At 47.3% G+C, this 27,981-nt stretch overlaps 1 protein-coding gene across 1 annotated transcript; it reads right to left on the reverse strand.

Moving 5' to 3' along the window:
- Window positions 1–27,704, reverse strand: LOC311158111 (rho GTPase-activating protein 20-like). The gene is made up of 15 exons (XM_084213269.1): window positions 27,552–27,704; window positions 16,204–16,286; window positions 13,453–13,623; window positions 12,792–12,941; window positions 12,228–12,269; window positions 11,429–11,513; window positions 10,516–10,593; window positions 10,268–10,334; window positions 8,794–8,982; window positions 7,888–8,063; window positions 7,209–7,370; window positions 6,038–6,147; window positions 4,922–5,111; window positions 4,217–4,334; window positions 1–3,711 (listed from the first exon to the last, which is right to left on the reverse strand). The coding sequence occupies exons 2-15, from the start codon at window positions 16,281–16,283 to the stop codon at window positions 1,979–1,981; spliced, it is 3,351 nt and encodes a 1,116-aa protein (XP_084069395.1). The 5' UTR covers window positions 16,284–16,286; window positions 27,552–27,704; the 3' UTR covers window positions 1–1,978.
- Between the last annotated feature and the right edge of the window lie 277 nt (window positions 27,705–27,981).

The raw sequence follows: 27,981 nt of genomic DNA on the forward strand, positions 1-27,981 counted from the left end.
ACAACTTGTGTGTCTTTTATTAAAACAGTTACAACTTTAGCTCTGGAAAAAGACTGTGGATGCCTTATTGCTGTTCATGTGTGAGGAAAGTTATGTTGGTGGTGGAATTGTGTTATGATTATATACACCTTTCATTATACAAGGGCCACAAAGGTGATCTGGGACAGAGTGCCACATCTGAGAGGTAATCACCCTTCATCTAACAAAACAAACTGTATACACCTTGGAAAGTGGACTCTGGGCCTCCCCCCGGTTCCCTTGCCCTTGTATTTGATGATGTGAATTTGGAGTGCTGGGCCAGGTTCCTGTCACTGACCTCATGGGCACCTGGCAGATGAGTGGAGGGATCTGACACTAGATAATTTTACAGAGGTGGCTTTCCCCTCTATGTGAGGACTGAACCATGGCAGCTGTCATGCATCTCGAGCTCTGGCTATTTGCAGACACTCAGCAGCTTGCAGGGATGCTTACTCCACAAGCACAACATTTCAGTCCTTGGGATTCATATATTTCTCTTTTCCTTCACTCATTCACTGTTCACTGATTAAAAGGACTGTCTCTCTGACAGATACCACCATAGAAAACTCTCATGTAACTTTCGAATGAACCATCCCAAACCTTTCAACCTTTGAGACCTTTCCCATTGTTTCCTTAAAACATGTCAAACTAATGTGGTGCTCTCAGCATCTTTATAGAGCTCAGCTGGCAGTGTCACAACCCTCTAACAAGTCCCATTATGTCTGTGGCACTCTGAGCATGGCTTTGAGGGATGCTTCAGGACTCCACTGGCTGCAACTTTGGTGGTCCTTACCAGCAGCCTGCTTAGCACATCCCTGCCTGGAATTCCCCAAACTCAATTCTGCTGGAGTGCACAGGGCCACATACTCTGCTGAGGGGGAACTCAGTGTTTCTCTGAGCCAGCGTCGGTGATGAAGCCTGGACAGTTTCAGTGTATGGACTGACAACTTTCTGGCAAGACGTGACTTTGCTTCAGAATCTACTCAACAACATTCCTGACAACTTCCACAACTCCTTGACCTCATGCTAAAACCAAGCCCTGCTCAAGTCCCTCTCAGCATGATGAGGAAACACTTGGCTCTTCCACACTGCCTCTAGAAAGGGGCATCAGCATTGACAGAAGATTGTCAGCTTTCACTAGGACTGAAACTCCTAGCTACTGAGCTACTCCCAGAGGACACAGAAGAACATTCACAGCCCTGTCAAAGTACAGTACTAAAATCCTTTATGGCAACTGTGTCTCTGTCAAATGCTAACTTTGGGGAAGGTATGAGAAGAAAGAATCACCGTGTAATTCCAGAAAAAAGCAATCTTGGCCTTAAAATGTTACACATGCTGTCTGCCAGTGAATGCTGGACTTTGGACTCTGGGCTCCAGCTGCTGATTTTGGAGCCCGGACTCAACCAATAATGGTTGAGGACTGTGAGCTAGACCAGAGCAGACAACAGATGAGCAGAGTGAAGCAGCAGTGATTTCTGGAATGAAGGTGAAGAATTTTCCTTTGGATGAATGGTTGTGATGAACTGTGAATAATGGTGGGTTTTGTGCAAGTGTAAAGATTTTTAACTAATTATTAAAAGCATTAGCTGTTGTCCAGTCATCCACCCACATCAGCAGCTGACTGGAGAAAATAAAGCAATGTTTCTCTTTTCCTGCTATTAAAAAAAATTGAGTCAGGCCCCGTACAGATCAGCTAATTCAAGGACAGGAAGAGTCTGGTGGTATTCACTCCATTCCACACCCAGCCAGTGAAGTCTCTTTCATCAGAAAAGGGCATAAAGAAAACACAAGAGCAGCCCTCCCACCTCCCACCAAAATGAGTATTACATGCACATTAGTGTCACTTTACACTTGTTGCCCCAGGCAGCCTGCTAAATTCTTCACACCTTGATCATATATTACAAAATATTTTCTGTTGCACATACACAAAAAAATATTTAGTTCCTCCACAACCATCGCCTTAGACAAAAGTCTCTTCTGCAAACACCGCTGTGTCACGCTCCTCTGCAGCCACCTCTGCCACAGGCTGGCTCCTGAGCCACTCCACCCTGCTTCGGAGCAGTTCCTTCTCCACTGCTTCCACCTCTGCTGTGGGACAGGGCTCGCTTTCATCCTGCTTGAAATAGTCCCTGATGGTGTTCCGGATGGAGTCGGGGAGGATGATGCGGATGGTGTGGCTGAATGTGTCCGAGCCCTGGCTCTGGGTTGGCGCCTGCGCCGTTTCCACTGGTTGTCTCGCCAGCTCCTCGGGAACAGAGGCACTTTGGGGGCTCTCTCTGTGCTTGGCCCGCAGGGATGGGACTGTTGGTTCGCGGTGGTAGCGCCTGGAGAAGGACTGCAGGACAAGGGGAGTGTTCTGCCCATAGAAAACTGTCTGGGGGATGTGAACTCTCACAGTCTGCAAGCTCTTGGACAGGCTCTGCTCATTGCTGCTGCTGGGTGAGTCTCTGCTGCTGGTGTTTGTCACAGATCGCTCCTCTTCTCCCACTTGAGACCCCTGAGAGCTTTCTTTATTTGGGGCCACATAAAAAGTTATCTTGGTGCGCTTCACGCTTTCCTGGCTCAGAGGGCAGTCATCAATGCCTTTGATTTCTATGTTCTTCACTGTCTTCTCCCTGTGCTGCTGGTGGCTGACCTGTGGGGATGTCTCGCTGGATGGGCTGGCAGCCGGGTACTCAGGGCTTTCTTCAAACTCTTTGGTATGATCCTGGCTCCTGAGCCCTGGGCCAGGGCACCCTGAACAACTCAGCTGTTTCCCCTCTTCTTCCCAGTCAATGTCAGTGAATGGGCTTCCCATGGCAGCTCTGCTGACACATGGAAAACTTTTCTGCTCTCCAAAGCAATGATTGGTCTCTCCAGCCTTGGGTTCACCCTCATGAAAACTGTCCAGATTGCACAGATGTAAAGGAGATGTGAAGGATTTGTGCCACTCTTTTTGGGACCTCTTGGCAGCCGTGGGAGACACAGCATGAAGCCTGGCAGAAGTGCCAAACATGAATGGCAGGGATGAGACATCTGTGGGACTAATAGCTGATGACTCTGAGCAGTAGGAGAAAGCACTGTCTAAGGAGCTAAGTGAGGAGGCAGAGGGGGAGGTGGTGGTAGAGGACAGGCTGGAGAAGCTGGACCTGTTGGACAGGCTGGACTTTTGAAGGCTGAGCTGCTTCACCCTGGAGGTGGTCTGAGGTGATTGCCAGAAGTTCTGCTTGGCCTTGTTAACCCCAGGGCTTAGGCCTTCATCAATGAGCTTCTGGCTCTCCATCTGCAGCTGCCTGAGCCTGTGGATGTAGTCTGTGTGGCTGCTCATGATGGTGGCATCGCAGCTGGACTGGCGGGCCACGGGCTCGTGGCTCTGTGCGGGCAGCTGGGAGCTGAGGCAGACGCTGGGCTCGGAGGAGCAGCGGTCCCGGGCCGGGCTGAGCGAGCGGATGGAGCCGATGGAACAGAAGGAGCCGTCCTCCTCCAGGAGCTCGTAGCTGTCTGCACTGGCGTTGGTCTGGGCTTTGCTTTGGTAGCAGGCTGTGATCTCGCTGAACAAGTCCCAGTCTTCCTGATCCTTATCAAGAAACAAGCTGCTGGGTTCTTCAAAAATGGCATCTGTCTCAGATTCCAGGTGGTGCTTTGGCCCTTCTGGATCACAAGTGGAAAACTCCAGCTCATCAGAGGAATCATCATGCTGAGCCAAGCCTATGTCTGGGGCAGAGGACACAAATTAATTTGTTGCCATATATATAGTACCTCACAACCAAACCAGGGAAATTATATCAAGCCCATGGAAAAACAAAGATAATCCATTATTCTCACTGGCCTGTATTCATAGGATAGCTAACAGATACAACTCCATCTCTTTCCATACAAACCGTGTGGTTTAGCTTTACAGAACTAACCTGGAAAATAAAAATACTGTTGGGACATGGCAGTGCTAAGGCTACAATTCTTGCAATGGCTAGAGGAGGTTTAACAGCAGCCACAGAGAAAGACAACCATCCCTGGGGACACATTGGAGTTTCTGCACCTCAGCCCTCTGCTTTGCTCTCTTCCTACCCATGCTTGACAGGCAAAGGGAAAACCAAGCCCAACTGGTTTTCAATGCTGTTCCTTAGAAGAAACATGAAGGTAAAGCAAACTCTTTTGTCTGAAGACTTTACCTATTAAAAGTTTTTAAATATTTCTGGAAAATTTACTACCACCAACTTACCCAGAGATTCTGCTGAGTTTTTGGACTTCTTTATGTCAGGTCTTTGGAACAAAGAAGCAATATCACCCCCAAAAATCTCTCCTGAGTTTTCAATCAGAAACTGCACTAACAGGGCCACCTGGCAAAGACAGGAATTCACAGATTCAGTTTCATGAAAACAGAGCAAGTAAAATCATACCCAGATTGTCTCATTAGTTTTTACAAGGACGTAATTTCCTCAAGAAGCTGTTAATAATGTGGCAGTGCATCTGTATGAACACCTGAGGCAAGAATATGAACTATGTGAACTGGTGCTGTGAGCCAGGTATAGCACATTCTACAGTTTTCCTCACTATTGCTTGCACCTCATAAGCTCCAAGCCAGCATTCCTCCTTTCTGGTGCACTGTTGTGCTCATTGCCTATTTTGTTCCAGCTGAGGTGGCAGTGTCCAACTGCAGCTGCTCCAGTTTTCTTGTGCTTGCTTGGCCATATAGGAAGCTCATCTGGTGAAACAGTCACTGCTTCCCTTTTCACCCTGGACAGTCTGAAGGGCTAAACCCCTCCCAGCATGGGCACAGCTCCACAGAGGAAAGGATGGGGCTTGGGTGCCACTCAGCCAGCACTGTCACTGGTCCTGTGCCTTCCTTTAGACTACAAAAGGCAGTGCCCATAAAAAGCAATGAAAGGGGCAAACAGTGGTTTTGCCAAACCCATGGAAGATTTACCTTCTTTGTAGACCGGCTCTCCTCCTCAGGCCCAGTGGGACTCGGTAGCCACAGCATATTGGGTGCTATGCAAAGAGCCAGGTTAAAGGCATTCATCTGATTCACTCCAGAATTCTGCTCAATATGATGGAGGACTCCAAAGAGGTGTCTGAGTAAGATGAGGTTGGCCTCTGGAAGCTGGTTGACAAGCCTATTCAGGGAGTGGGAAAAAAGGAAAACAGTGCTGTTCACAAACATCTGCTCTTTGGATTCCAGAAGCTGCATCTCAAAGCTTTTTCCCCCTCCTGCCCCTTTGTACCCAGCCTGAGACATCCACATTTGATAATAAGGTGAATCTGTGTCACTCCCCTCCACCAACTCATGTGAGAGCCACAGCTCTGCATCCAAATTGCCCACCTGCTCTGGTCTCAGAGCTGGAGGGACAAGGGACTTGGTTTCAGAGCATGTGGGGGAACCCACAATGCCTTAACTAAACAGGGAATGCCCAGAGGAGACAGGAAACAGCTCCAGGCCAGCTGCACTCCAGACCACACCACTGCTGTGTCATGTGCTGTGGGGAAGATGGATGAAGAAAGTCCAGGATAAATGGTAAGGTTCAAAAACTGAGCTGAGCTATGGTTGAATAAATGGAATATCCAACAGGAGGCTGATAAACTGCTCATGCTCAGGGCAGCAGTTTCAAGGAAGTAAAGCTGTTTTCAAGGTCCACATCTCCACCTTGAAAGGGCTGTTTCTTCTAACTGCCAATATGATGATAGGCCTCATTTTTTGCACGTAAGAATAAAGTTACTGTCATTAAAGATTTAATTCTGCTACCATAGATGTACTCCTGGTGGCTGAATTATTATGCTTTCTCAGTTTACTTGTTCTGGTAATTTGAACTAATCATCAGAAGAGAATTTTGAAATTACTTTTTTGGGATCAGAAATGTTGAGGATGTTCAAAAAAGACCATTGAAAAGAAAATTTTCTGATCTGTGACACTGGCAATTGGCAATAGCTCCTCCCCTGTGGCCTGGAGCATTGCCAGTAATCTCCCAGGAAATGAAAGCTATTCTTAGGCCATATGATCCCCCTTTTCCCACCAAAAGAAACTTTAACAAAGGCTTTTACAAACCTTTTGATAACTTCAATCTTATGTGCCCGATTTTCTGTGTCCACAGCTTCCATCCACCGTCCGTGCATGTCTGAGGATAGAACACTGTCAGGTATATTTCGGAGAAAATCCTGAATTAAATATATATATGCAGAGCAGTCTGGTCAGTTTTGAATTCCTGGTTTCAGTTTCACAATGCATATAGTCACTGTTTATTCATATTAAGCACAAGATAAAACAAGACACTACACAAACATGTTTATTCTCCCCTCCCATGCCCACCAAGCTGCCTTCCTCAGGCTCTTTTGTGGCAGCACTGCAGGATGAACAGGCAGCCCTTCTGTTTTTCCCCTTCTCCAGAGCAGGACTGTCCCTTTTCCAGTCCAGCAGAGGACTCAGCCCTGGGGCTCTGCACAGATCTCTCTGAAACATTTCTCAGCTAGGAGGACTGCTGGTTTTTCTCAGGGGACTATTGAACAACTCAATATCTTGTCTTGGAAAATGACTGGATATCAGGCCAACAAGAAAAAAGGGGATTTTTTTTTAAACTTTGGTGCCTAAATTACTCTGACCAGATTTAATTGCCAGTAAAAAATACAAGCTTTTCCTTATTGAAACGTGGGTCTTATCACAAGCTTCATCCCCCACCCACCACAATTCCTCTGCTTGGATTTAGCAGCTGCTTTCCCTTGTGCTTGCTGGCTGATCAGAGGGTGAAGGCTGGGGGTCCAGAGAGCAGGTCAGCTCCTGTTTTGGGGGTCGCAGAGCAGCTGCCCTCAAATGGCACAAGTTCTCCCAAACCTTCTGCAGCCTCTGTGTTGCATTCAAAAATGACAAAGAACATCTGTGCTGCTGCCAGCAAAGGGTTTTATGTCAGTGCAGTATCTGCCATGTTATTTGGCACTGTACAGACATCACAGCTGCCTTGCAGGTGGAAATCACTGTATTTCCTGCGGGGGTGGTTTGGTGTGGGCAGGTGCCAAAGGGAGCCCCATCCTGAGGGGCTGCACATGTCTGCATGTGAAAACCAGGTCACTGTATCACCTCTGTGTACACAAACAGGTGAAAATGTTCCTTACTGGAAAATGCTTTCTGTTCCCCTGAAATCCTCCCTAGCCATAAAGACTCATTGCTCCCTTAAAGAAGGAAGGTACCATTAGCCCAGACAGCTGAGTTACTTGGCCACACATACCGTGATGACAGCTGCAGCCACAAAGACTGACTCTCCATCCACCTGAACATCATCTCCAGAGTTCAGCTTCTCTTTCAATTCCTTGCAAGTTTTGGCATTGGCAGAACGTCTGAAAATGCCCCTAGTAGAGGGACCTTCATGGTACAAGAGGAGCAGCATATCCTAAGAGAAAAGCCAGTTGTTCTTTAGAGCCTAACACTTTGCCCTCTTGTTTGTGTATATTATACATCATGTGTTGCAATGTAATTAGTAGAAGATCAAGTCAGTAATGGGAAGAAAACAATCCAAGAGATTTATCCTGATCTAACCAGGGACAAGAACCTGACAGGCAAGCTGCAGATACAGTTCATGTGGGCATGCTTATCCTGTGACCAGTGTGAGCCCAGGGGACTCTCGCAGTGAGTTCTGGGCTACATAGCATGTTCAGACTGACATTGCCCCTGGTCATGTGGTGATGACCTTGAGACACCCACTGAAAAGGACAGATGCCTGTGAATGAAGTGATGGGGATTACCCAGGAGAGGGTTGTTCCCACCCTTGCTACTGAGCTGAGTCTGCATCACAAGTAAACTATGGTCCTTTTCCCCATTCAATCCTCATCAATGCTGCAAGTGGCTTTAAATTTTGGGCTAGACACATCAAGTTTACATCAAGACAAGCAGTCCAGGCTGCTGCTTACCATGATTGGCTTGGGAAGGATTCCATCAGGACAGACAGAGGACAGGGACAAGCCAAAGAGCTTCCGTGGTGTGGTGGGGGACTGTGAGGGAGGGCTGCCCGTGGGGGTGCTGGTGCTGCGGCGCAGGGCCCAGTCAATCAAGGACTTCTTCCTCTTGGTGTGTTTCTGCAGTGACTCTGAAAGCAAACACAGACCTTCATTACACATCTGTCTGCTGGACAGTAACTGATCTACAGTGGAGGCAGAGTTCCCAGCAAAAGAAGCACTTTCTACCCTCATCTGTTTATTAACTGCACTTTTAATGGGGATGGTTAGACAATATACAGCAGTGAAGCCACTTATTCATCTCTCAACCATCAGCAAAACTCTCAATCACCATTCTTCTCTTGCTGTCTCTGCAGTGCCAGAATTACTTCACCCTTGTGACCAGTGATACGCCTTGAGAAAATGGCATGAAGCTGAGTCAAGGGAGATTTAGGTTAGATCTCAGGAAAAGGTTTTTCACTCAGAGGGTGGCTGAGCACTGGAACAGACTCTCCAGGGCAGTGGTCACAGCATCAAGGCTGTCTGAGTTCAAGGAGCCTGTGGACAATGCTCTCAGGTGGTTGGTGGGGCTCTTGAGTACAGGGCCAGGACTCGATGACACTCATGGCTCTCTTCCAACTCAGCCTTTTCTGTGATTCTATTACAATGACTTGCAGTTGAAGGCTAATGAAAGACTGAAAGTGAAGTCTGAACATTTGCACAGAGAAATTTCACCTCTCTGCATTCTTTTCCTCTTTACATTACGTTACATTCAGGTATGAGAGCAACTCTGGGATACATGTATGATGCCAGAAGAGCTCAGCACTGCACTGGTCAGTAGAAAGTCTCTACCCGGCTGTACCACACTCCTGCAGCCCTTACCTCTCCTCAGCTGCATTGGAGCCTGGAGTCTGGGTTTCAGGACAAACTGACATTGTTTTTCCTTTGGGAGCTGAGCAAGGAAGGAAGCCTCTGTCCCATCAGGCAGGAGAGTGTTATTGTTGGTTCTTTGTTGCTGGTCAGCAGAGTCCCGGAGACAGCTCAAGGCGATGCTGAAGGGATGCTCGTGCCCTGTTGAGTAGAGTTGTGTAAAGAACAAGCAAAAATGCAGAGCTATGGTAAAAACTCTTACTGTTAGTGGAAAATTCCAGATTTGGTGATCTCCATGGTGAATGCTTATAACTTGACAGATGAAATTCAGTGTTTTATTTTAAAATGTTTCTTCTATTTCTGAAATCATCCCCTACAGATCTGTAGCACTCAAACACCATTGTGACTGTCCTCAAGGCCCCCATATACACACCTACCCTCCTTCAAGCCTGAGGAGTTTCTAAAACCTAAACACAAATTGTTAGAAAGGAAAGTTTTCAAATAAACAGCCTGTGAAGGCATTGATGCAAGTGGCCTACATGTGCTTGTGACGTCAGTTTAATATTGGATTAAGGCTGCAGTTCAGAAGATAACAACCCATAGGCAACAAACTGGGTTTTCAATATGGGGCAATGTTTTGTGTGGGAAGCAGTTTCATTATTTAAAAACTGAAATGCAATGAGAACTAATTAAGTACAAAAAGAGTAGGATAAATATGTTAGCTTCCTAACTAGAGGCTTGTAAGTCACCAATAGACCATGGAAAAATTCTGCTTCTTTCAGTTGTGAAAGTGCTTTCCTCTAGATCTAAAACACTCTTGCTGAATGACCACCTGACTGTAGCAATTGGTTTGGTTCTGACAGAGCCCAAAGGAAAAGGACCTGGGAAGTGTCAGGAGAGGCTCTGTCTGACAGAGGTCAATGGACACCTCTGTCACAGACAGTGTAGGCAGGCTGAGGCTGCCCCTGACCTCCTGCTCTGCCTGTGAGGAGATGCCTGCATAGCTGAGCAGGAGAGTATGACAAACCTCCAAGCCTGTAGCCCTGCAAGATCATATCAGCAGCCAGAGAGATTGAATTAGGTTTTGAGGCATGTCCTACCCCTGCACCACATCTGCTACAAACAAGGTACTTCCTGGCCCAGCCTAAAGATCTCCCATTTACTTGGAGCATCTGCTGAAAAATGTGATGGGCTCCCACCCAGAAATGCACAGATTCGCTTGGAAAAGGGAGGTGAGTGTGAAATTTTTCAAAGATCTCACCATGCTTTGATTAAATGTGGATGCTGAGATGATAAAAGCCAAGTGACATCTCACAGCAACTTGATGTTGCATCTTACATCAAGAACAGTTTCCCTATTGCTATTTAAGTGAAGAGTGCAATGTTTGTGATGTTCCTCTGCCACATACACTAATACAATTTATTACTTTTTCCTCTGGTGCCAGAATTAAGCACCAAAATCATGCTCAGTATGGGAGGGCTCTTACCAATGAGAGGATAAGCAGGTTCATCTTTTCCTGAGACCACCCAGAGGTGGTGTTCACTGGTCCTGCCCTGTTGGGTGAGGAACAGAGAAAAGAAAAATGTTAGTTGAGAGGGGTCAGAGTGAGGGTCCATGATTTTGCCCTCCCCTCAGAAAGCAACAGACAGCAAATCTACACTTATCCACACCCACACTGTCCTGTGAAGCAGATGTTGCCACATCCTTAGTTAAGATCTGTCACCTGCTACTTACAGGGACCCCAAGCTGTAGAAGGGTCTTCTTCATCACACTCTCTGCAGTTTCCACATTGGACACCTTGACTGCAGTAGTCTAGAAAGGCAAACAGAGAAAATACAGGAAGCTAAGACAAAAGTGAGAAGTTTGGTTGCAGTTTCTTGTAGCTTCAAAATCTGGGGAAAATGTCACATCTGTGTCTAATGACTGTCTTTACTAAATGTTCATGGTTGGATGAGCTGTACAAATTTGAACTACACCAGAAAGGATGATGGGTATACAAAGTGAAAGCTATTCTCCACTACTTCTTCTGTCATGGGTCGGTTATACCATCCAAAGATTTCATCCAGCAGAATCACAGGAGGTGGGTGGTGCTCAGATGCTGTGTTTGATCCCATCATTGTTTGGCTGATTATGCCACTGCCACTCAAAAGGGTGAACATGGAACATGGCAATGCTCGTCAACCAGAGTGTCAGGGGTCACTTTTTGAGGGAAGAATACCCAGGAGGCAAATGTGACGCACCAAGCTCGGCATGAAGCCAAAAAATGTATGCTAGACTGGGACACATTCCAGTAAATTAATTCAGGACAACACACCAGTGACTCTGTGATCAATATCCTCAATTCATAGCACTGGAAATAGGAATTGACTGTGGCACTGAGCCACAAACTGTCATGAATTTTGAAGTGAAGCAAAAGGAAAAGAGAAAAGAAGTAAGAGGTAAAGAATTATTTCAAGAATTAAGTGCTGTTTGGTAAGGGCCTGGCTACCTCCTCATTTCTCAAGACAGAACTCTCCAAGTGGGCTTCCAAGTGGAAAGGATGATATACTCAGATGCTGGAATACCAGCGCAGCCCTGTTTTCTCTCCCCTACTCCACAGCCCCCTGTGTAATCTTGATCTGATAAGCAGGTTCTTAGCTTTACTTACAGAAGAACAGTTGTCATCATCCAGCACAACGATCCGAAGGGTCAGATTCTTCAGATACTCATTTTGTTTCACCTCACTGATATGCCTGAAAGTCAAGGAAAAGGGGAAGGAATGTAATTTCCCAACCAAATTTGAGGAGGACCCTAAAACTTGGATGGGACATCCTCCTTGGCACTGTAATAAATACAGATTAATTATGACATACATGAATGTAATGTTCATAGTGAGGCCATGTGCTCTTAGTGACTTCTTCATCTACCTGGAGCACAAAGACTAAAAATCCCCCACATGCAGTGCAGGTAGATGTGTCTGCACAATACCTTCCAATATTCCCTCAGGATCACTACTGTTCTCCACAAATCAGAAGATTTCTTTCCCTCTTTGTCTCTATATAAACACTTTTGTCTGTGTGTTAGTGGGAGCAACATATAAAACATAAAAGAAAAAACTGTAGCCTCTAGATGCAACAGAATAAAAATTTTTGTTCGAATCAAAAACTGTCTGAAGAATCAGTAACACTTGTGACAGTTCCACAGTGATTAGCAAAGTCGACCTCCAGCTCCAAAGGAAAAAGGATGCTCCATCAATATCATCTTCTGATGGACCCTCTTTTTTCCCAGCTGTTAGCACCAATTTTGCACTCTCCTAGGGGCATCTATATTCAGATTTCAAAGGTGCATTTTTCAAACAGCACTTGGACCCTTAACATGCTGAAAATCAGAGAACAATTTGAAGTACAGATTTCTCTAAGGCCTGCAGAGGAACCACCTGGAAGGAGGATAAAAGGAGGGTCACTTACCGCAGCAATGCTGACAGCCATCGCTCCTTCACATCAGCTGAGCTGAAGACAAAAAGGGAGGCAGATCATCAAACAAGTGCTGAATGGGTAACAGCCTTTGGAAACTCTACCCAATTTCATTTATATATGGCTGTAAGTCAAAGTTGCTTCCTGCAAAGCCCTGGAACAAAAGCACAGTCCTTTCCTTCTTCTGTTCTATTTTAACAAATAACAAAAATAATAATAACAAAAAAATCCCAGCAACAAACTGGACCAGGTTTCCTGTCAGACTGGTGAGTGTTCAGATAAGGGAAAATCCCTTTCTGTGAAGTTTGAGTTAACTCATCTTGTTGGCCCTCATTATTTTTGCAGTGACCTTTAATTGCTATTTTCTTTCTCCTAGTATTTCCTTCCCAAAGTCTGCTGTTCCTAGAACTATTGCTGCCAGCACAGGTTACCCGGGTTTCAGGGTAAGGAAATGGAAAAGGAAATGGGCCCTTTAGCCTCAGTCATTGTTTCACTTGACACAGGGAGACCTGAGTAGCTAATGGGATGCAGAGGGAGCTCTGATGTCTGATAAGGTACCTGAAGGTGACAACATAGTTGGTGATAGGCCAGCCAATGACAAATGAATTCTCAGGACTCATCTTTTTCTCTGTCACTTCACTGAGACAGGTGCCGGTCCACACTTCACTCAGATGCACTTGCTTTTTCAGCTTCAGGCTGGAGGAGGATCTACAATGGAAATTATCAATTCCTTAGGCCAGAGAATAACATTTAGACCTCCAGAGTCTGATCATTCTCCTTTCAAGTAATGCAGATGCAGTTAGACCTCTTAATTTATGTGTGACAGGAGTCAAACTGAAAGTCAGTTTTGTCCTTCTGCCTCTTGCCCTCATGGTGTATCTTCAAGCAACCTCATAAGGAAATGGGCAAAACTGATTAGACAACCTTTTTCTTTAGACAAATGGAGGGAAACATTAATACCCCAAGAATTTGTGAAGGTGGAAGGGGGAAATGCCACGTTTTAGATCCACATTTCCAAAGAAGCATTGTTTTGGAGGCTGCTAGGTGCCCCACAAATAGATCAGAGCCTCACAGAATCTCATGAATTGGAAGGTACCCACATAATCACTGAGTCCAACACCTGGCTCTGCACAGGACAGCCCCAAAAATCCCACCTCATGCTGAGCCTAGCTTCAACAGCCCCTACTGGGGAAAAGGAATGAGTGGAAATTCCTCTTACTTGGATTTGGCAATGACCAGCACATTACTCAACAAAATCAGATGTCTTTCCTGGGTCTGCAGGCCCACAGTTAGCTGCACTCGCTCGTCCAGGATGAAGGTGGAGCCTGGGCTGCTGAACACCCCACTTGGCAGCCCATTGTCTGAATGGGAAGAGGAAAGAGTAGTTTCCCTGGAGGAGTAAGAAAAATCACAAGACTTTGTCAGAAGTTTTTCTTTTCTGTTTTCAGTAGCCTGAGAGCTCTGTGCTTCTCCCAGCCCCTACTGCCCTCTATTATGACCCACATTCACCTGCCTCTGCACAATTAACTTTACCAGCCTCAGACAGATTGAAAACTGCCTAAAAGCCCACACCAAATCTTGTGAGATTAACTTGCTGAAATAGTAGTTTTGGAGTAATTTCTCACTGAGGTAAAAGACCTACTTCCTGCACATGTGTATGAGCTGTGACTTGAACATGGGAAGCCCGTGGCTCATGGCGTGGCTCAGCTGGGCATGGGGGGCACTGCCCTTTCTGTGCATGTTTTCCATCCAGACTGAACAATTTGTCAGTGCAAGAGTTGCAGCAAAAAGAAAATGAACTGCATGTACTTGTCTAATTCCAGACATCTGATTCTGGCTTGCCTGGCAGCCATCCAGCTTGCTGTTTCCACTGACATTCATAGAGGGGCTCACCATTTCCAAAAATCCCTGAGGGTTTTTGCATGTTGACTTCAGTCAACAAGGCAGCATGGAGAATGAACCAGACCTTCTCCCTGTGCTGTCCCCAGCTGGAAGAGCCCTGCCAAGTGCAGTGTCCTGGCTTGCAGCTCAGTGCCCCACAGAGCACCTCCTCAGTGCTGCTCTGGGCTCAGGTCAGCTGGCACAGCCATTTCTGTGCTGCATGAACATGGAAGAGTTCCTGCTCACACAGTGTGCTTGTGTGCCTGAGCCTGACTTCATTAGTGAACCTCTGAGACATGGCACCCAAAAAACCTCACAGAGATCCTCCTGTCTCTACATATAGACAAAAATGTGTATCTTGCTTGCAGGCAAGGATACTTGCCTTCCCTTAACCCCTCGGCAATTCTGCTATCCCTCTGCTGCTCTACCCTCTAGTCTAAGGACACTCTACACAAACAAATAAAAAACCACATGAGCTGTAATTGCAGTATTTCTGACGTTGTTGGTCTTAACTCAGTTTCCACTGCCTCATAACTGAACTCACTTGATTTCACAGGAATGAGGTTAAAACCACCCAGTAGCTGCTTTACTAAAATCCTCCCCCAGTCCCAGGAACACCTGCACTCTGGCAAACAGAAATTCCCTCTTCCACAGTCACCACCAAATGAATCTTGACTTATGCAGCTGTGGGGCTGTAAGTGAGAAGCTTAATCACCTTTGGATATGATATTAAAAGCTCTCCATGTTCATCAGCTGAGCAGTGGGAGCCCCAGCATCTCACAATCCCAAGCAGTGGATTTCCTAAAGCTGGAGGATTACCCAGCTTTATAAACACAATGGCAGAAGAGCAAAAAAATCTCACTGATGCTTTCATGGCCTGAGCAAAGATGGCATTGGACCAGCTCCCTCCATAGCAATTCATCACTAGAAACATTTAAAGCTTCCCTCCCTCATGAGGATGTTCTCCAGCCAAATAAAGTCAAGAATTTGTCTTCCTCACTTTTTTTTTCCCTACTGCAATTTAGAGGGGGTGGGAGGAAGAAGAAAGAAGTCACGTAACTTTGTCAAATGACAACCAAATGAAAATTAGTCCTGCCCTTCATATTAAATGGTCCTGTGAGACTGACACTCCCCCCTCATTCCAGAGAAGCAGACTGCACTGTGTATCCATCACCAATGGTGGGATACAAAAGGGATATTCTTTAGGAGGGTTGGTCCAGATCAATCAGTTCAGCTTTATCTTCTCCTTCTTACAAAGAGAGAAAAAAATCAAATGGAACAAATCTGTCAGGAAATGTTATTTACAAGACTGCTATCAGAGCAAGGCAGAAAGGACCATGGTATCCCCTTATCTGTCTCTAGCAGTGACACAGTGCTGCAGGAGGGGAGGACTCAGCTCCCACTGGGCTGAGGTGCTCAGTTCAGGGCTGATTAAGAACAGTCAGTGTTTCAGTAGAAAATGTGCATGTCTGGCATGTGGCTCCCTGACTCTGCTGACACTCCTGGTGCCTCACTGCAGGAGGAAAGCATCAGCAGACACTCGCTGGAGGTGCAGGCATGGGGGCAGCTCTCCACTGCCTGAGCTGGCAGGAAGGGAAAGCTGCTGCCCCCTGACAGGGACAGGCTGGCCTGGAGCATGCCTGGGTCTGGCAGCTCTTCCCACAAATGTCCTGAGCTGATGCCATCCTGCACAGGGCTCTCAGGGCTGGGCATGCCTCCCACCACTCCCTCCATCTCCAGCCCCTTCACCTGCCCAGGTGTACCTGTAGCTGAGGCAGAAGCAATTCTCAGGACTATCCCTCCCACTGGCAGTGCAGCACACGGAGCAGGGGCTGCAGAAGGCTCTGGCAGTGAGTGAGCTGGGAGTGGCTGTACAGGGAACTCCAGGATGCTCCTCAGGGGTGCTAAACCTGCCTCAGCCCATGTCCTGTAACCCACCACGTCTGTCTGGTACCTTGTCCCCCCCACCTGCCGCTGCCACAGGACCAAATTGCCCCTTAACATGGTTAAATGAATTTGAAAACCAATTTGATTTCAGTCTGTGCAGGCAGAAAGATGGAAACAGGAGTCAGAAAGATATTTTTTCTACCTGGAATGGGACTTTGATTTTCCAAGAGCTTTAGTAAGGGCAGATGAGGTAGATCGTCTTCTCTGGACGATGGGCTTCATCTTCTGCAAGACAAAAAGATATTTAAGTTAGCCTGGCCGCCTTGGAAGCAGACCTGCTCATTGCACTCTTCAAATTCTCTTTTTGTCTAGCTAATAATGATGAAAAGTCAGTACTGAAAGCCATGATCTGTGCTGCCAGACACCTCCTTCCCCTTCCTGATCATTAAAACACTGGTCAACTCTCACATTTATGTTTTTACAGCCAAATCTCAAAGTAATTATATGAATAAACAGAGGAAAAAACCAAAGTATGACATTCAAGAAAAACTTCCAAACACTCATGGAATAGTTTCTTAAGGAAAGGTATAGAAATGCAATTTAAAACTGGACCAGACCAAGATATGAAGAACATGTAATACTCTAGGGAGTTGTGCTTCATCAGCTGGAGGAATGGATGAGGTTCCTTAGTAGATTTTTCTCTATTTTCATTTTCTATTACTCACAGTTCAGCAAACAGTTTGTTACCAGGCCCCTCTCCAGGCAGTCTAACCTCAAGACACTTGTGTCTTTTTTAACAGCCACAGCCACCAAGTCTTGTATAACACAGAACTGGAGTGACTGTAATGGCGAGACCTAAGAGTCAGAAATTATAACTATCCAAGTCAACATATACAGAGGTCACAGATCCCCTTTTATTTGCTAAATAAATTTTGTGCTGGAGAAAGATGAGAGATTTTAGCCTGGGAGAGAAATCCTTACAGCAGTGACTCTTGATTAGTGAGCATGGGAAAATCTGTCCCGTGGCTCATTTCTAATTTCAGCATTTGCCTATGTTAGAGCTTTAAGTGCCAGGGAGTTCAGAGCATGTTGAGACTCACTGATCTTTTGACTTCTGAATGTTACAAAATATGAAAAATTCTAGGAATTAAAGAAACCATGATTGCTGGTTGATGAGGGAGGGCTCCTAAGGGGAAAGGATGTTGCTTTTGTTAACTGTATACTTTTCAAGGTCTGTGCTGAGCAGTGAAAACATTCATTGCATGTGAGCTCACTGGTCCCATCTCTGAGGATGCAAGGCTGTTACAGCTCAGCACCTTATGACTGCATTACCATTCCTGTGGTGCCAGGAGAAGGTATTATCTCATATCAGTGATGGAAATGCAAAGGACAGAATCATTTCAGTCAATTTGTGTGACTGGTGTTCACCACATTGTGTCAGGTTTTTCAGAGCAAACTGGAAGGCTGGCTGGGGCTGGTTTGAAGTACTTGCTGCTGTTTACCCTCCCTGGAGCTACAGGAGCTCAGCATGGCTGCAAGTCTGTCTCCAGGGGTTTGTGTGAGAAAATAAAAGTTGGTGGAAGTGATTTAACACTGTGCAAAAAGGAAATCCATGGCAGAAGCTGGAGTGGAGTCCAGCTGCCAGGGAAGGGACATCCTCCTCATCTCCCATTTAGTTTACAAGACAACTTTTGACTTCTGCAGCCAAGGACCTGGGAATCCTACAGGCTAGAGTCTTCTACTACACAGACTCCTGACTCCATGCCTCATCAGGTCCAACAGAGGCCTCCAAAGCACAGGTGACCTTGTGAAAAAGAATGCATGATTACACAACTCAAAGCTGGAGTGAGCCTGCAAGTGTGACTTAATAAATCAATTTCCTAATATGTGAATATTCCGCTTTGCAGTATCCTTAGTGCTCCCTAAGCAGGTTCCCTGGGTACATGTACATGTGTAGACAGAGGCAGATGGACAGCAATTCTCCCTCATACCCTGCTGTGACATTGCCAAGTAAAAATGTGTCTTTGGAAGTTTCACAAGGAGAACTGAATAAAAATAACATCAGCTCACAAATGCTTGTTTTAAAAAAAGGAAGCCCCTACTAAAACAGAACATCTGGCTTCTGGAAGTGCCTTAATAGGATAAAACATTCCCACAAACATAATGCAGCAAAGCATCAATCATGCATCATCTGAAGGTGGGCAGTGAGGATGGGTGTGGATGTCTGGGGGCAAATGCCAGCAGCTGCCACTGCAGAGGTCACTGATGGGGACAGGGTGAGCTGATGCACCTCTGTGCCAGGGGCACTGCAGATTGCAGCAATGTCTTCAGAGGCACTGTAATAAACCCTTGATAGTATCTCCTGTGCCAAAGCATCCCATGACACACAATATCTGGCTGTAGGTAAGGCAATAATTTTGGCCACTCCAAAGCCACTCTCTTCTGGGGTACAAGTGGTGCTAAGGACAGACATGATGGAATTTTTTAGTGTAGGAGGGCATTTATCCCAGAATAAACTTCAGGGAGTTGATACTGGTGGATTTCTTCTTCTGACCACTGGGAAGGCTTTCAGACTGTTCCTGGATGGTGACAGCAAAGCAGCCTTGTCTGAGGACCTGTCCTACAGCATCACCTCCAGCAGGCACTGGGGTACCCCTGGAAGTCTAAGAAAGACAGCACTGGGATTTCTAGTGAAATGCTGTGACTGCAGGACACAAGGTACTCCCCATCTCTCTGAAAAAAATGCTGAGATCACCAGCTGTCCAGAGGTCCAGCTGCCTGACCCCAAACAGACTCTAGGCAAACAAAAAAATTGCTTTCCAAGACCTCAGCCAAAGTCCCTTTGATCTTAGCCAGTCCCTTTCCTTTGGCAGGACATCACTGACATTATGGAATCCCCTTACTGTAGGTAAGGCAATAATTTTGGCCACTCTAAACAATCATCTGACTGAGGGAATTTGACACACAGCTAATTGGCACAATTTCAGGGTTAACATACTTAATTTGCATATTTAATAGAGGAATAATAAATTGTTCAACCTTTAGTTTCAATAGGCACACAAAGTAAAACAGTTGCTCCTGTACTCCCTCTCTGCATGGGAGAACCTAGCTGTGGATCTCATTGTAAACAATTTGATTGGGCATGGCCCAGCTCATGTAAGTGATATTTTCTTAAGAGACTGCTGGACCAGGACAGAGTCTCCAAACACCTTGAGTGCTCTCACCGTGCCATGTAAATGCACTCTGACTCCAGCATATTTCTAAGCTCTACAGTTTTATGGTTTTCTTGCAAAAAACCCCTCCCATCTCACTACCCAGAAGCAGCATTACAAGTCCTCTGTGTGATGCTGGAGCCCCCTCACCCTCCTGCCCAAGGGCTGGGCTCCAGCAGAGCTGGCTGGGCTCTGAGGGTGGCTCCCAGCCAGCTCACCTGGCTGCCAGCAGCCTTGGGCAGCCCTTGCCCACAGCACTGCTCCTGGAGGAAGAGGGGACCCCGCTGTGCTCCTCCACACTGGAGCAGGCAGTGCTTTTCCTGGAGGTCAGCTCTGCTCTCATTCACCAGGCATGGAATCACAGAAGTGCTGAAGGACGTGGTGTGATCTCTGTGCTGTTTTGGTGCCATGGAAACAGAGACTCATTTACCCAACATACCCTGGAAGTGCTTGAACACTTCCAACACTCTGGACCATGTTTGTGCATTACTCATCTCTGAGCTGCTGATTTTAGCTGTGTATTTCTTGGCACCAGGGAGGTTGTGAGTCTGATGCCCCTCATTCCAAATCCATGTATGGTCTCTGCTATCGGCTCAGCTGGCCAGCAGCAGTGGTTGGGTTTTTTTTTCCCCTCCCCGCTGACCTCTGCACTTGAATGTTATTCTCCAAATAGTTAAGGTGGGATGGAGCTGAAAAATAATGACATCTGCTTAGCACAGGGTGGGTTTTCCTTCTGACAACAGCTGGTCAAAGTTTGCAATGCCTGTGGCACTGGAATGATGCTATTTGGTTTAGTTGCCATTCAGAAATGCAAAAAAAAGTTTAACAGGGCTATTTTTCTGCAAAACATAAATTGAAATATTTGTTTCAGAAACACTGATACACTGTTTCTTTGAAACCACACCGTGCTTTCTTCAACCCCCAGCGTTTCAGGCTGTAGTTGCAGCGCCCAGCTCACACTTCCAAGGGAAATTTGCTGCTCCCAGGGCTCTTAGCTGCCAGGTTCTGTTACTCTATGTGGAGCATTAAGCTGTCAGTGTCACTCTCCCCTCGTCAGACAAACAATCCACTTCCCAGCTGCAAAGATGATTAAAGGGTATCATATACTCTTTAAAAAAAAACCACCCCAGTTTTTATAATCAGGGATTCAGAGTCCATTTCATGCTGACATTCTTATCTGTCAGGGAGGCTTGTGTTGCTAAAGACATGGTCAGAGAGAGTAAAACATGGGCCACAATGTCTTTGATTATTTGGAGCATCACAGATTGTTCAGAGACCACAACATCAACATGATTCTTATTCTTGCATGGATGTTGTGAAACGTTATCTTCCTACAAATATTCTCCTCACAGTATCAGCATGTGGTGTCAGGACAGATAGCAGATCACTGCTATTGATCAGCTGAGCACAGCCGTCAGTGGAACAGGGCAATCCAGTGGGCTACTGGACCAGGGCAAAAGTTACTGTATAAATGGAGCCACTTAGTTCTCAGGCAACATTTAAAAAAACACTTAAGAACCAGTTGAGAGTAGAGAAACAATTCATCACTTGGACTTGGATCCATCTATGTGAAAACAACTGCTGCTGTTCTCTCCAATAATGAGTTTACATTAGCAGAGGCATGCCTATAAAAGCTTCTTAATGAGATAATGTGGGCACTGCTGCCTCCCGTGCTGTCCATGCTCCTACCATGTACCCATGGCAGACTGCTGTTGCATTTCCAGTTAAAAAATGCCATTAGAGAAAGATAATGAAACAGAAAATTGTTCAGTGCATAAAAGGAAATCAGGCATTAAACTGAATCAGGCACGCAAACTGAAAAAAACCTGGGCTTGCCATTGTATGTGGATTTACACTTAAACTGAGCTTAGGGAAAGGTGCACTCACACGGTTGCTGTCTCCTTCACCCTGCTCCCAGACTTCCTCTGCCACTCGGCAAACTGTACAGCTTGAATGTGACAATGGATTAGACCAAACACTGGCACTTGCTGGGATTTTCCTGAAGTGCTTCTTCCCATGGTGAAAACCCATCACAACAGATTGTCCCTACATGTTTTGATAAAAATTTTCTATCACGACTCTTTCCTCATTCCTTTCCTTCCTTTGAACCAATGCTGAAAGCCACCCCAGGAACATCTCACACGGAATTCTTGCCTCTATAGCTCTGAAGAAAACCTCTACGCAGCTCTACACACACATATGGTCTCTGGCCTTTAGCTGAGGCATGCTCTGATGATGAGCATGACACCAGTGCTTAGAAGGTGACTACAGATTCTACTCACATGGGAAATCAGAGGCGGCACACTTTTCTAAAACCCATTTAATTTAGGTTGGCACTGTGGGGTAGAAGTTTCTGTTGTGAAGCTGTATATACATAACATTGGAAGGGAACTTGCTGGGTTTCACAGTATAAAAATTCATCAATGAGGCCAAAGTAAATGAAGAATCATGTTCTTTCTTTAAAAATGCAAATAAACAGTCCACTGAATTGAGCTTTGGCAAAATGAAAAACTTGCAGAGCAGCCAAACCAGAGGAACAGAAAAATGTAGCACATTCCTTAGTGCCTTTAAAATATCTCCTTTTCCCCCTGCCTTTTGGTTCAAAACCCCTCCTCCTGTCATAGTCATATTAAAAATTAAAAACTCAGACACAACTGGATCTGCTCAGCTGCAGAATTACTTCAGCCTTTCCACGCAGGGCTTCTGAGCATGAGAACGGTGGTCCAGACCCTGCTAGGGTCTAGATTTACTGCCAGTGCTTGAAATGCAGACTACCCAGGTCTGGTGTGTGACAAAGGAAAATATAAACTGCCCAAGGAAGAGAAAGTGCAAACCACAAACAGTTTACAAGGCAGAAACGCTCCAGGTCTCCTGAGCAGACAGTGCAGCTCCACACGACACTGGCTCAGATCCTCAGCTCTCCCACACCCCCACCAAGGTGCCAGTGGCCCACTCAGCCCTGGGAGAGTGACCAGAGACCCACCAGCCTCAGAACTGCCCTGGCCTTGGCTCAGGGATGGAAGGAGGCTGTTTCCAAGCCAGCCTCCCCCAACCCTGATGGAAACTTGCGGGAATTGCGCACCCCAAGGAAGGGGCCAGGTTGCCCCCCAGGACTGATGTCCCTGCAGCAGGGGGACAGTGCGTGACCCCAGCCCCAGGTACCCAGGGAATGCTGCTTCATGTTGAGTGATGGTGCTTCTTGTCTATTTACAATGATTAAATCATTTCATTTGCAGCTTGGCCAGAGGAAGGACTTTGAGAAGAGGCAGCTCTGTGCATCTGGATTTCATTAGAGCTGAGCATTAATCCCTTTATGCCTTATAAGCATCCCGTTAGCATTCTGCAGAGCCGGCGGTTGTTAAATGGCATTTGCAGAGCTGGCTGCCTGAAAAATGGGTTAATCAACAGCATCTCTGCTAGCACACACACCATGAAAGGCATTTTCCTCCTGCTGCTTGCTCATCTGCCTGTCAGCATCAGTGTGGGCACACTCGTAGTAGCATTTACTGTCAAACTACTTCTCAAACCCCAGGATAGATTTGTGCTGAATTGCAGGATTTAATTCCACAGAATTCTGCAGTTGATTGAAATGAAAAATAGACATCCTAGCCTCAAACGAGGATCCAATCATGAATTTCAGTGGAGCTGTGAGTCTAAAGTTACATGAGCTGGGCAAATAAAAGTAGATTTTGGCTTAAACAATGGCACTTTTTTGCCAGTTTTTGGAGTTGCAGGAAGACATTAAGGGTTGAGCAGTGATAGAGGCCAAGAGAGAGACTCTGCTCAGAAGCTGAGAAAAGGTCAAGAAAGGGAAGGCAGGAGGGAGCAGCTGAGCCCATGTGAAAAAGAAGATGCAAAGGAGAGGTTTGAAAACACAGCCTGAAGAGCTGCCAGTGGGCTGAGAAAGGGAGGGAGAGAAGCTGATCAGAGCTGATGAGGAGCTTGAAGATCAAATAACCTGGAGGCCACGGGAGAGTTTGCCAAGGCGAGCAGAGATGTGCGCATTCCTTTACTAAAAAGAATGCTATGAACCAATGCAAGTCAGGCTGTGCAGCCTTAAAGAACACGTCCCATTCTTTGATGGCATGAGAGGTGGAAAAATACAAGCAGTGGAATCACTACTATGCACATAAAGTTCCCTACACAAGGCTGTTATGATTATTCCACAGGAGCAACTGCTGCAAGCCACTGCAGAAACTCAGAGATGAGCCAAGGAAAAGAAACAACAAAGGCAGAAAATCGTGTTCCCTTGAAGGCAGTAATAAAATGCCAGTGTTCTGCAGGGGATGGGGGTGGTGAGAGTGGTTTATCACCCCCTGGCAAGCAGAGTAAGGCTAAAGCAATGACCCCTCATGCCCCATGCAAGGGCTCAGGCTGGGGTTGCTGGGGTTGGATCAGAGGTGTGGAGGTTCACCTGCCCCCAGGAGCACCTGGAGAGTGGCCATAGGGCTTTTTGGAGGTGTTGTTCTCTGTGCCTCCATTTCCAGTACAGCCTGAAGAGACAGGCAGTGGAAAACTCCAAGAAACATTCAATTTAAAGACAATTATTCTATTCATATAATATTCCCTGCTTTAATTTCTCACAGTATTTCTTTTTCACTTTTGCCTTAACATCTACAGTGGGAAAATTGTATCAGCTGATACCTGGCAAAATACAGGACATACTGTGGGGTACAGATGACCTCAAAGGCTTCCTGATCTCCCTGTTATGCCCCATTTCCCATTACCTGGGCTTAATATGTTTATGCATAAGCTAATACCTCCAGTCATGAGTAGTTTCATGTGTCTTTGGTAAACACTTTATAATTTGACATAATCTTTCGGATATTGAGGTGTTCAGAGCAAAAAACCAATTATCCAGCAAGATTTACAGAAGAGCTACATAGAATTTATGTTTGCCATTACTTAGCTGTTAGTACCTGCTAGTTTTACTAATTTTCAGGAGGAAAATTTTCCTCAGGTTGAATAGTAGCCTCTTCATGAGCAATGCCCACACAAGGACATGTGCACATACACATCTGCATACACACATCATACACACACAAAGCTCTCTGGATTATAAATTTCCCCAAAAATATAGCAGACAACTTCAAAACCAAACAGAGCCTTTAAATAGGAATTATGAAAAATAAGTTTTAAATCACAAAAACATCCTGTTTTGCTTCAGTTTCTCTCTCACATTCCACAAACTGGGCTCCACCCCAGCTGTTTTCCAAGGGGCTAACTATGGGTGCCCAGTTTTGGAAACTTTCCTGTCCTTATCTGTCCTGCCATTTGCTCTGTGGGAACATGAGGAGAGCAGCACTGTGCAGAAGCACAGAAGGCTGATCCCTAGTGCACAGGCACTGAGCACCCATTCCCGTGCCAGCTCCTCTTCCCACAGCTCTAAGACATCTCAGGAGGAAATGCAGAGAAGTGAAGGTAGAAGAAGTGGGGTTTATTGGTTTTGGTTTTGTTTTAAACTACAGTGACTGTCACACTTCCAGCCCCTGGATGAAGTGGACAAGGTGCTGTTAAGGAGAGTTTCTGTTTGCTCTCTTAGAAGTCAACAGCCCCAGTGCTGACACTGCCTTGAGGAGATGTCAGTCCCTCCCCAGGAGCACAGAGGGGTGGGGAGATGCCAGGGCAGATTTCCTGACTTTGCTGAGAAACCATCAGTGCACCACAGCATCAACTTCAGCAGGGCCCCTGGGGGACCCCTGCCCCCACCCTGTGGGGTGTCCCTGAGCCAGACCCCGGGGTGTCCCCTCAGCAGTGCTGATGCACTGCCAGTGCTCCAGAGGCTGCTCATTTGAGACAGGTGCAGTGTGACATTGGTGTGACTGCACACAGGTGATGCAGGACACAGGTGAGCAACATCCTGAGGGGCTGAGTGCTGCCGTGGGCGTTCTCAGAGCTGTTTGTATCCAGATCTGCCAGGAGCTCTTGCTCCAGCAGCAGCTGAACGGTGTCACTGGCAGGCGTGGAGGAGTGAGCAGTGTATGGATGAAGGTAAACAGAACAAATACAGGAATGTGGGGTGTTTTGGAGGGTTCTGGTGTGACAGAGGGGTGCTGAGCCTGGGGCAGGTAGGAAGATGGAGCATGGTGTGCTGAGGTAATGCTGGCCACGAGGGACTAGGAAAGGATCCACAAGGATCTCTGCATCAGAGCTGCAAATCAGAATCCCATGCATTGCAAGCAGGAGGGGATCTGAGATCCCTCATCACTGGTCATGAAGAACAAGCATCCGCTACATCTTCAGGTTAATTAAGAGAAACCATATTCATGGTACATTCCTCCTCATCTCCCACACCTGTGGAGTAAAACCAGTCTGACTACACAGGAGATTGAATCACATCCCCTGGTTACAACCTAAAAGAGTTCCAGCCCCTGGAGCTAGCTCCTCTGCAAAGACAAGGCCACTTCCCAAGTCTGGGGCCAGCCCAGTTGAATTACAATTAAGGAAGGTGGAGCACCAAGAAGCAGAAGCAATCACCTAGACCAGAGCCATGTCAAGTGATTTACATGTGGGTTCAGCCAAAACCTAAAGTGCACCAGCACTTAGAGACAGGTCAAAAGAAAGGAACTGTGTCCAGTGCTGTTGTTGCAAAGACCTTCACTGAGCACCCAGAGACTGCAGGGGAGACACACACTATCAATCTGTATCCATGCCTATCCAAAATCAGGCTATGCATCCATCCAAAGCCTGGTATGATGCTTGAGAGGGATTCCCTGAAGCCACTGACTCTCGGAAAATGTAAATCTTTTTGAACAGACAAACTCTAATATTTATTTTCCTCATGGAAGGAATCTATGTTAATTTTTAAGACCTCACTAGAGGGCGATAAATAGATGGGCTACAACCAAGCTATTGCCTGAGCCAGCAGTGAGATCTTGGAGAAAACTGGTCAGCTGCAGGCTCGGGGGGCAGCTTTAAAAGGTCTGTGCTTACCAAGCCAGCCCCTTAACACCTCTCTCTGGTTCACACACTAAATACTTTACTTCTCTTTAGCTGCTCTCTGGAAAGCACCAGTCCAGGGCCCCAGGAAGTTTACCCAGGAGCAGGGTGTGAGCCAGGACTCAGCGAGACATTGGCAGCTGTGTCATGACCAGGAACGTTCCCATTTGTACATAACCCATCAAGTACCAGTGGCATAATGAGCTGAAAGTCATGCTGGACAAACTGATGGCCAGGTCCTTGAAGGCATCAGTGGAAGGCTGAGGTGCAGTGCCTGGTCTTGCCTTGTCCATCTGGGGAACAGAATCTATGCAGAGCTTCATGCTCCTGCAGAAGCAGGCATTCATGGCCCTGCTGCTGAGGCTGTGCAAGTGAGACCCTGGCTGGGATGCTGAGGCAAAGGGCACTCTCTTAAACGTCCTCATTTTCCATTACCTGCAGATAATGTGGAGCTGCCACATCACAGCAACACTCTAAGTGACAGAGAGGTATCAATAGGCAGGGATCTGCTTAGGAAAACAAATGTTAAGGAATGTTCTAAATATGGAAGACCATCAGAAGGTAAAGGCAAATCCAGCCACCTGTGTCTTAGGTAGTGCTCATAGGTAAAAACTGCAAGTGGCTCTAAAGAACTGGCAGCAAAAGCTGCAATGAACCACCACTCTGGATCACAAGGATTTTGTGGGCACATTCCAGACCCTGGCAAGCATTACAAGTATTACAACTAGCTGCAAATTTTTATTTTTATATTTTTTTAACAGAACTTGCTATTTATTCCAGTGGAAACTCCCTGCAAAGAAAATTGTTCCACTCTGCTACTGTTTGTGTTGGATGATTCATTTGAGAATTTCCAACTGGCATTTTGGGAAATGCTTACAGTTTTCCCCCTTATTTTCCATTATTTCAAGCTAACCTTATGCTAATACGATATTTTGTTGCTTGTTCTGTTGAGTTGAAAAATCACCGAGGGCAGTTGGGTTTTATGAAGCCCGGGCACCCCTGTCCGGCCGCAGCCGGTGCCGCCAGCTGCGCTCAGCAGCTGCTGCCGGGGAGGCGAAGGGACGGGGCAGCGACGGCAGCGTCCTGTGTCTGTCCCTCTGTCCCGACACGAGCGCACGGCTCGCAGCCCCGACAGCTCCCGCGATCAGCGGCGGCACGCAGCAGCGACCCCGCGGATGCGCTTCCCCGCACCGGCGCTGCCAGAGCCGCGCGTGGTTCCCGTCCCGACCGCCGGCGCGACCCCGGCCCCGCACCCGCACCGCACCCGCCCGTCCAGCGCCTCCCGATGAGCCTCCCGCACCCAGAGCTGAACGAGCCCTGCCGGGACCCGCAGCGCAGCCCCCGCGGCGGTGCCGACCCGCCCCGCTCCCGCCCGGTACCGCTCCCGCCCGGTACTCGCCTGGCTCCGCGCGGAGCCCGCGGCGCAGCTCGGGGCGCGGCCGCGCTGTCATGCCCGCGGCCGGGGCTCGGCGCGGCCCATGGCCGGTGGCCGGTGGCTGCTGGCCGGTGGCTGCCGGCGGCGGCGGCCCCAGCGCTCGGTCCCGGAGCGGCGGAGGCGAGTGGGCGCGGGAGGGGCGGAGCGGGGCCGGGAGGGGCCGGGCCGGGCGGGGCCGCGGCGCCCCCGCCCCGAGCGCGGCCCCGCCGGCCGGACTGCCGAGCCCCGGGGCCCCTCCGGGCACGGGAGGGGTTCTGAGACCGCCCCGGAGCTGCCTCTGCCCCGGCTCGCGGTGGCCGCGATGAGCGCGGTGGGCGCTGCCCAGGAGCCCGGAGCTGGGACGGAGAAAGAGCGACCCAGAAAGTGACGCTGCGGGATCGATTTCCTGGGCAAA

The sequence above is a fragment of the Fringilla coelebs genome, assembly GCF_963513975.1.
Source record: "Fringilla coelebs genome assembly, chromosome: 11".
In the NCBI taxonomy this organism is placed as follows: Eukaryota; Metazoa; Chordata; class Aves; order Passeriformes; family Fringillidae; genus Fringilla; species Fringilla coelebs.

What these genes read in the sequence shown, in the direction of transcription:
- LOC311158111 (XM_084213269.1), bottom strand. Translation starts at nt 16,283, where the DNA reads ATGAAGCCCATCGTCCAGAGAAGACGATCTACCTCATCTGCCCTTACT. An exon ending in TTCTACAGCTTGGGGTCCCT is followed by an intron (nt 10,335 to 10,515) that starts GTAAGTAGCAGG and finishes CTCACCCAACAG; the next exon opens with GGCAGGACCAGTGAACACCA. An exon ending in TCCTTCCCAAGCCAATCATG is followed by an intron (nt 7,371 to 7,887) that starts GTAAGCAGCAGC and finishes CTTTTCTCTTAG; the next exon opens with GATATGCTGCTCCTCTTGTA.